The sequence below is a fragment of the Sardina pilchardus genome, chromosome 20 (assembly GCF_963854185.1).
Source record: "Sardina pilchardus chromosome 20, fSarPil1.1, whole genome shotgun sequence".
NCBI classification, from domain to species: Eukaryota; Metazoa; Chordata; class Actinopteri; order Clupeiformes; family Clupeidae; genus Sardina; species Sardina pilchardus.
This window is the reverse complement of record NC_085013.1, coordinates 31491627-31501067: the sequence shown is the minus strand read 5'-3', so window position 1 is coordinate 31501067 and position 9441 is coordinate 31491627. Positions and strand designations below refer to the sequence as shown.

General features: G+C 46.1%; 1 protein-coding gene across 3 annotated transcripts in view; it reads right to left on the bottom strand.

The window, feature by feature from the left end:
- hspa4l (heat shock protein 4 like) overlaps positions 1-8448 on the bottom strand; it is a 29127-nt gene extending 20679 nt beyond the window's left edge. For all 3 annotated transcript variants that reach the window (XM_062522961.1, XM_062522962.1, XM_062522963.1), the window contains exons 1-4: positions 8056-8448; positions 3270-3327; positions 1082-1222; positions 265-387 (exon numbers count right to left, since the gene is read on the bottom strand). In XM_062522961.1, the coding sequence (XP_062378945.1) occupies positions 265-387; positions 1082-1222; positions 3270-3327; positions 8056-8162 (429 nt within the window). In that variant the 5' untranslated portion in view covers positions 8163-8448. The remainder of the gene's footprint in view (positions 1-264; positions 388-1081; positions 1223-3269; positions 3328-8055) is intronic.
- Positions 8449-9441: the final 993 nt, after the last annotated feature.

The following is a 9441-nucleotide window of genomic DNA, read 5'->3' as shown; positions in this document are numbered from 1 at the left end:
CTACTCATGATACCGATGGGCCAACTGGTGCATTGCTACTCATGTCAGTCCTTCAAAACAAACCCCCGTGTTGTGCGTGTGATGAACACAGCCGAAGGTAAAAGGTTGATTGTGATTGGTTAGTGCAGCAATGAAAGAGTGTGTAAAGATTGATGAGTCTGAGAGAGTGTGTGACAATAACTGGGACTGTACATGTTAGTGACAGTGTGTGTGTGTGTGTGTGTGTGTGTGTGTGTGTGTGTGTGTGTGTGTGTGTAAACTCACGGAGATGACACAGTCCACAACCGGTTTCTTGAGCGCGCTCTCTGACGTCTCCTTCAGTTTGGTCAGGAGCATGGCTGAGACCTGCTCAATGGTGAACACCTTATCTTCATCCAGGTAGCGCACCTGTACACACACACACACACACACACACACATCAGGAGCATGGCTGAGACCTGCTCAATGGTGAACACCTTATCTTCATCCAGGTAGCGCACCTGTACACACACACACACACACACACACACACACACACACACACATCAGGAGCATGGCTGAGACCTGCTCAATGGTGAACACCTTATCTTCATCCAGGTAGCGCACCTGTACACACACACACACACACACACACACACACACACACACACACACACACACACACACACACACACACACACACACACACACCGCAGTCAGTCACAAACCACAACAGTGCACAATGGTGAACACCTTATCTTCATCCAGGTAGCGCACCTGTGCACACACACACACACACACACACACACACACACCGCAGTCAGTCACAAACCACAACAGTGCTCAATGGTGAACACCTTATCTTCATCCAGGTAGCGCACCTGTACACACACACACACACACACACACACACACACCGCAGTCAGTCACAAACCACAACAGTGCACATCATAAAGACAGGGCATGTGGAGAGGTTTACTGGGAGTGTATGCACATTGTGTGTGTGTGGATGTGTGAATAGATGCGCTATAGATGGTGTGTGCGTGTGTTGGAGGATCTTGTGATTCTGGTTTGAGGAGACATGCATTATGATGTTGTCATGGTGATCGGAGGGCGGGCCCACCTTGACTCCTGTGCTGCCATTGGTCAGTTTGTGGAGGCTGTAAGGGAGCCGGGGACATTCGCTCTGAACACACGGGTCATCGAAGGCGCGCCCATGGAACCTCTTAAAGCCGTGCACCGTGTTCTTAAAGTTGGTTATTATCTAGAATACACACACACACACACACACACACACACACACACACACATACACACACACACTATAACTTCTTTAAACCGAGCACCGTGTTCTTAAAGTTGGTTATTATCTAGAATACACACACACACACACACACACACACACACACACTATAACTTCTTTAAACCGTGCACCGTGTTCTTAAAGTTGGTTATTATCTAGAATACATACACACACACACCCACACACACATACACACACACACTATAACTTATTTAAACCGTGCACCGTGTTCTTAAAGTTGGTTATTATCTAGAATACACACACACATACACACACACACACACACACACACAATTCTGTTCACCTCATGGTAGGTAGCCATTTTGTCTAGTGGGAGTGGCACTCACTTGTATGGCTACGTGTTTGGCTGCTCAATTTTTGAATCTAGTGGCAGCACACCAATTGGCCCAATTTGCTGTAAGATCTTTTTGAACCACCTTGACCCTAAGTCAATCCCCTTTTTGTCAGCAGCAGTCCCAAATAATTGATTTTTATTGCAAATTCTTTGCTAGAGGTTAGTCTTTGTATGGCTATTGTGCTTAGTGATGTTGCATGTCAGATTGTTTGTTATTGGCATTAGTCCACATGGCCACAAGTTGTGGTTTGTTAGTTTGGTGGACTGAATTTTGGTCTGTTCATTAAGCAAAGTATTTAAGCATATAGCCTTGTCTGTACTGTAGTTTGCAATTGTGAAATTTTGTGTGTCTCTAATACTGGTTGTGGTGGCATGTTTCCTGCACTTTTGTAGCTTAGGTTTAGTTAGTGCAGGTTTAGGAAGTGGACCCGGAAGACTCACGCTTTTTTCTTTTTCGGGAGTGAGGTAAGATGTTTAATACCTAAGTAAATAAGCGTGAGGATTTTCTTTTGGTTTTCCTGTCTTTGTAATTGTAACTGCCATGCTGTGATCAGTTTAGTGTGATTTTAACCATACAGTCTTGAATACACCCATTATGAAATTGTTAAATTATTGTGAAGACTGCAATGAATAAAGATGTGATATGATGTCATTTTTGTTTAGCATATTGCACAGAATAGATCTGAAATCCATGTTCTGTAATTGCGTGCATGACAAATTATTTATTCATTGTTTTAAGGGTGGGGGTGTTACGACTGTATGCGTTTCGTGTGTTGTGTGTGTGTTCCCAGTACTGTTTGTCCCTGTTCCTCTTCCGTTCCTATCTCTGCTCAGGTGCATGCGGGCAACGACCTTAATTGGCAGCACCTGACCTGGTGATTGACTGGGAGTTAAAGGCTCCAAGATCCAGTTCCTCAGGAGAGGCTTTTTGCATGGGGACTGCTGACTGTCTTGTTGCCTCTCATCTGGGATTTTGTCTTGTCGCTTTGATTTGGACTTTGATTATGTCTCTATTTAGTGTCTTGTTAATGTATGTCTTAATGTTAATAAATCCCACTGGTTGGGTCTTTTTACAAAAGGCATTCTTGTTTATTAGGATTTGGGGTCAGTGGTGGGCTTGTTGTTCACCCCTAAAAGGGCCATATTTATAGGGGGGTGTAACACACACACACACACACACACACACACACTATAACTTCTTTAAACCGAGCACCGTGTTCTTAAAGTTGGTTGTTATCAAGAATCAGAAACACACACAACCTCACAAAGATACACACACTATATATTCACACACACACACACACACACACACACACACACACACACACACAGACACACACACGCACAGATACACACTATACATTTACACACACACACACACACTCTACATTTGCACACACACACTATGCATGTACACACACACGATGGCCTTACCTGGCTCTTAGCTATACGTTTACACACACACACACACACACTATGCATGTACATTACACACACGATGGCCTTACCTGGCTCTTAGCTATACGTTTACACACACACACACACACACACACACACACACACACACACACACACACGATGGCCTTACTGTACCTGGCTCTTAGCTACACGTTTACACACACACACACACACACACACACACGATGGCCTTACCTGGCTCTTAGCTGCGTTTCCAATGGTGCGATTCTTAGAGGCCAAAGAGACACACGCCCTGAGAACAAGACCACACTGGAGATATTACAACACACACACACACACACACACACAAACACAGAGTCCCCCCAGAGCATGTGCTTTCTCTGTCTATGATCTGCAGGTGTATCTGGTTACACTGCACTGCACAAATACTGTGAACACAGTAGCCTGGGTGGCTAGTTTAGCACGGTCTACTGGGTGGCTAGTTTAGCATGGGCTACTGATTATATTGTAAACACAGTAGCCTGGGTGGCTAGTTTAGCACGGTCTACTGGGTGGCTAGTTTAGCATGGGTACTGATTATATTGTAAACACAGTAGCCTAGGTGGCTAGTTTAGCATGGTCTACTGGGTGGCTAGTTTAGCATGGGCTACTGATTATATTGTAAACACAGTAGCCTGGGTGGCTAGTTTAGCACGGTCTACTGGGTGGCTAGTTTAGCATGGGCTACTGATTATATTGTAAACACAGTAGCCTGGGTGGCTAGTTTAGCACGGGCTACTGGGTGGCTAGTTTAGCACGGTCTACTGGGTGGCTGTAACAGTGGTGTTACATTCTAGAATGTCCTGACAGTAGTGTAACATTACAGAATGTCCTGACAGTATAGTAGTGTTACATTACAGAATGTCCTGACAGTATAGTAGTGTAACATTACAGAATGTCCTGACAGCAGTGTAACATTTCAGAATGTCCTGACAGTATAGTAGTGTTACATTACAGAATGTCCTGACAGCAGTGTAACATTACAGAATGTCCTGACAGTATAGTAGTGTTACATTACAGAATGTCCTGACAGTAGTGTAACATTACAGAGCCACAGAGCAACAGACTACAGTGTAAACAATAACAAATACCACGACAACAGACTACAGCGTAAACAATAACAGATGCCACCACTGGGTCATAAAAGTCCTTGATAAGGACCTACACACGCCAAGACCTCAGTTGTGCCCCCCCCCTCCCCCCCCGTCCTCCTGTTTAACACACGCCAAGACCTCAGTTGTGCCCCCCCCCCCCGTCCCCCCGTCCCCCTGTTTAACCCAGCTAGCTGCCTAGTTTAGCATAGTCTACTGGTTGGACTGGTGAGATTCCCTACGTTTCTACGTGTGTTTAAGTTTCATGGAAATACTTTTGCTCCTTCATCTTCATCTTCATCTTCTACACCTCCTTACTTTCACGTCTCAGCTCTGTCCACACGAGACTGCTCTCTCCCTCTCCCTCTCTCTCTCCCTCCCTCCCTCCCTCTCCCTCTCTCTCTCCCTCCCTCCCTCTCTCAGGAGTCGGCCCCAGTCTGGGGCTCCCAGGACAGCGAGGTCTCATCTCTAACCTGCTCCCTCCAGCACTGTGGACCAGATCCCTCCAGATCCCTTCCCTTTAATCACCTCAGGCCTCAAGACCAAGACCAGATCCCTTCCCTTTAATCACCTCAAGACCAGATCCCTTCCCTTTAATCACCTCAAGCCTCAAGACCAGATCCCTTCCCATAAATCACCTCAGGCCTCAAGACCAGATCCCTTCCCTTTAATCACCTCAAGACCAGATCCCTTCCCTTTAATCACCTCAAACCTCAAGACCAGATCCCTTCCCTTTAATCACCTCAAGCCTCAAGACCAGATCCCTTCCCTTTAATCACCTCAAGACCAGATCCCTTCCCTTTAATCACCTCAAGACCAGATCCCTTCAGATCCCTTCCCTTTAATCACCTCAGGCCTCAAGACCAAGACCAGATCCCTTCCCTTTAATCACCTCAAGCCTCAAGACCAGATCCCTTCCCTTTAATCACCTCAAGCCTCAAGACCAGATCCCTTCAGATCCCTTCCCTTTAATCACCTCAGGCCTCAAGACCAAGACCAGATCCCTTCCCTTTAATCACCTCAAGCCTCAAGACCAGATCCCTTCCCTTTAATCACCTCAAGCCTCAAGACCAGATCCCTTCCCTCTAATCACCTCAAGACCAGATCCCTTCCCTTTAATCACCTCAGGCCTCAAGACATCCTCAACAATATATTTTTTTCTGTGTGTGTGTGTGTGTGTATGTGTGTGTGCGTGTGTGTGTGTGTGTGTGTGTGTGTGTGTGTGTGTGTATGTGTGTTCACTAGACTGGGTAAACCAGCCTGATCTGTAAATGTGTGTGTGTGTGTGTGTATGTGTGCGTGCGTGTGTGTGTGTGTGTGTGTGTGTGTGTGTAAGTGTGTGTGTGTATATGTGTTCACTAGACTGGGTAAACCAGCCTGATCTGTAAATGTGTGTGTGTGTGTGTGTGTGTGTGTGTGTGTGTGTGTGTATGTGTGTAGGATATGGAGTGGACCATGCTCTCATAGCGCACTGTAACGTGTGCGTGTGTGTGTGTGTGTGTGTGTGTGTGTGTTCACTAGACTGGGTAAACCCTGCCTGATCTGTAAATGTGTAATCCCTTCAGATCCCTTCAGATCCCTTCCCTTTAATCACCTCAGGCCTCAAGACCAAGACCAGATCCCTTCCCTTTAAGACCAGATCCCTTCCCTTTAATCACCTCAAGCCTCAAGACCAGATCCCTTCCCTTTAATCACCTCAAGCCTCAAGACCAGATCCCTTCCCTCTAATCACCTCAAGACCAGATCCCTTCCCTTTAATCACCTCAGGCCTCAAGACATCCTCAACAATATATTTTTTTCTGTGTGTGTGTGTGTGTGTATGTGTGTGTGCGTGTGTGTGTGTGTGTGTGTGTGTGTGTGTGTGTGTGTGTGTGTGTGTGTATGTGTGTTCACTAGACTGGGTAAACCAGCCTGATCTGTAAATGTGTGTGTGTGTGTGTGTATGTGTGCGTGCGTGTGTGTGTGTGTGTGTGTGTGTGTGTGTGTAAGTGTGTGTGTGTATGTGTGTTCACTAGACTGGGTAAACCAGCCTGATCTGTAAATGTGTGTGTGTGTGTGTGTGTGTGTGTGTATGTGTGTAGGATATGGAGTGGACCATGCTCTCATAGCGCACTGTAACGTGTGCGTGTGTGTGTGTGTGTGTGTGTGTGTGTGTGTGTGTTCACTAGACTGGGTAAACCCTGCCTGATCTGTAAATGTGTGTGTGTGTGTGTGTGTGTGTGTGTTCACTAGACTGGGTAAACCCTGCCTGATCTGTAAATGTGTGTGTGTGTGTGTGTGTGTGTGTGTGTGTGTGTGTGTGTGTGTGTGTGTGTGTGTGTACTAGACTGGGTAAACCCTGCCTGATCTGTAAACATGTGTGTGTGTGTGTTTGTGCGTGTGTGTGTGTGTTCACTAGACTGGGTAAACCCTGCCTGATCTGTAAAGGTGTGTGTGTGTGTGTGTGTGATCTGAATTGGGTTTCAGGCTGGAAACCTGCTCCTGCTTCCTGTCCACATTTGCAGGAACCAATCACAATCTGGATTATCCACCAGGCGTACCCACATCGTTGGTCTGATTGGTTGCAGGACTATCCAAATGCATACAGTCATTTGAACTGATTGGTCAAACTGATTGATCACGCTTCCTGTGCAGTAGAAATACAGCACAGACTGTTCAGTGTTCAATGTTAGAAGGTAACAGCAGTCACATTCACCTCAGGCACATTCATTAACCATCTCAGTCACATAGCCCACCTCAGCCATCTCTCTAAACCATTCTCACTAGTCAAACGGCCAAACTGGTCACTCCACCCCCCCCCCCCCCCAGACACAGGTCCGACCCACTGATAAGCCCCCCCACCACTGGAGCCACGCCTCATCCATGACATGTTATCTCTCCGGCCAGCGATTTCTGGAGTCAACTGCCAATTTAGGTGCAGTGTACTACATGGGGATATGTAACATTCAAATCATATAACTAGGCTATAGCCTCTGTGGCCACGGAAGGGACGAGGCGTCACACTCAGCAGCAACTCGATGTAGATGAGCAGTTTATTTACTTTGCATTCGTACAGCTGCGATTTCCGGGTTTGCACGCGATGAGTATGACCCTGGCCAATGTCAGGCGCGTGCAGAGTGCGGTGCAGCGGCTAGACGCTCCACGCGCCACAGAACACAACACTCGCGCCCCCGGGAATCCCTGCGCCACGGGACGAGTTGTCCTCACACACACACGACTCCATATTTACCGAAATCTCCCTCCCGACAGCCTACGATGTTGAATGTATTGGGTGGCTCAGCCTGGAGTAGAATAGCCTGTGATGAACAGGCCTATTAGAGAAGGGCCACCTTGACTAGACCACTGGCCACCTTGACTAGACCACTGCTACCTTGACTACTGGCTACCTTGACTACTGGCTACCTTGACTAGCTAAAGTTAATGAATGAGCCGTGCTCCGTCAACATGGCTTACTGATGTCTTTTAATGAAAGGAAACAACCATCAGATCAGCGGCTGACAAAAGCCACCTGATCAGTTTGAACGTTAGCGCATGAGCCAAGTAATGCGCAACTCCGGCGATTTGAGCCACAAACTGAACAGTCTTCATATCAGCATACGTCATTTAGCCCGTGTGTGTACATGCGGGTGGAGAGAGGCGAGTGTTCGACACGGTAAACGCGGACTACTCGGTAGAGCTGCCTCCTCGTCAGGCTACAGGAGGAAGGCCAATGCGTAATTGAACACCTAAGTGGCAAACTGTCAGTAGCTCATGTCAGGTAGACAGTGCAACACACATGACAGTGATACCGGACAGGGAGGCGTAAACTACCCGTTGAAATTGTACCATCAGAAAACAACCGACTGCGTAACAGAGAGCACCGTTTACAGTGACGACAGCGATATACTTACGGCGTGCATCTGTCACTGTACTCATTGGCAATGGTCTCGATTCCGCCACTTCTAGCAACGGCGATGTAACAGTTCTGGAAGCCCACATCAAAACCCACCACTGACATATTCTCGTCTGGATGTAGGCTTCACCTGTTAGTGTCTTAGTTCTTTTTGTATATAAATAATCAGATGTGTGTGCCTTGTACACCTTTCTCAAGAAAAAAAAACCCAACCTAATCTACAACGAAAGGACACGTCGTCTGCCAGATTCTGCGCCTATTCTTAACAATTGAAGCGCACAATAGTTAGCAACAACCAAGCTAACAGAATTACTACGTGTTACGTAAGCCTAGCTGTTTATAGCCAACTCGTCCAGCCTAATCCTGGGGAAGGAGGATTCTACTGAGTTCTTCAGCCTCCGCCGCATCCAGGCAAACATGCGCTAAGAGGAGAGATGCCCTCACGGCCCGCCCATCTGCTGCTCTGATTGGCCAATCCGCGCCTAAGACTCATTTGATTGGTGCCACATCCTCTGAAACGGCGAAACATCTAGAAGCCACAAGCTGAGGCTGACCATCTACGTCACGACCAGCAGCCGTCCCGGAGTTGACCGATGGCGAAAAATTGATGATTTCTATGACCTGTGCGCGCGGCCGCCGTGTTTTCACAAGTGCGTTTAATAACACGACACGCGCCTCTCTCCACATAAGATCAATACTCTAAAGCTTTATACTGTATATCTATGATGGCGATGATGTTTCTTTGTTTTAACTGTTAAGAGTCAACAGTGATAATGTGCCTCAGACATTCTGGAGTATTGCAATATGCCCATTCCCCAGAATTCTCAAGTATTGCAGTCATTTTCAGGGGTGGTGTGTGTGTGTGTGTGTGTGTGTGTGTGTGTGTGTGTGTGTGTGTGTGTGTTTTCAGTTACACTGAAAACTGATGTGAATCCAAGCAATGTAGCCAAGTATGTACCAAAACACAAATAAAAAAGAGAATACATAGTGAGTTTGTTCCATTCTTGAGATCCTGAAATGAAAAGTTGCAGAAATGTCCCAACATGTCATAATAGAAATGCAGCATACAGGTAATCATTTTCAATTTTTTTTAAAATTCATTTTCATTAATTGTTTTAATGATTACTTTTCATTACGTTTCTTATGATTAATTTTCATTATGTATTCATTTTCATTACGCTTTTACAATTGCTTAAACATTAAAATAAAAAGTATTCCACAATTAGCGAAACCGTCTTTCAAGGAGCAAAACATCAGCTTAGATCTGAACAACTATTACCACATTATCAGCCTCACACTGTTTACAAAACACACACACAGAGATTTACAAAACACTACACACACAGATTTACTCTAAACTCTAAACACATTTCTCTACTTCACA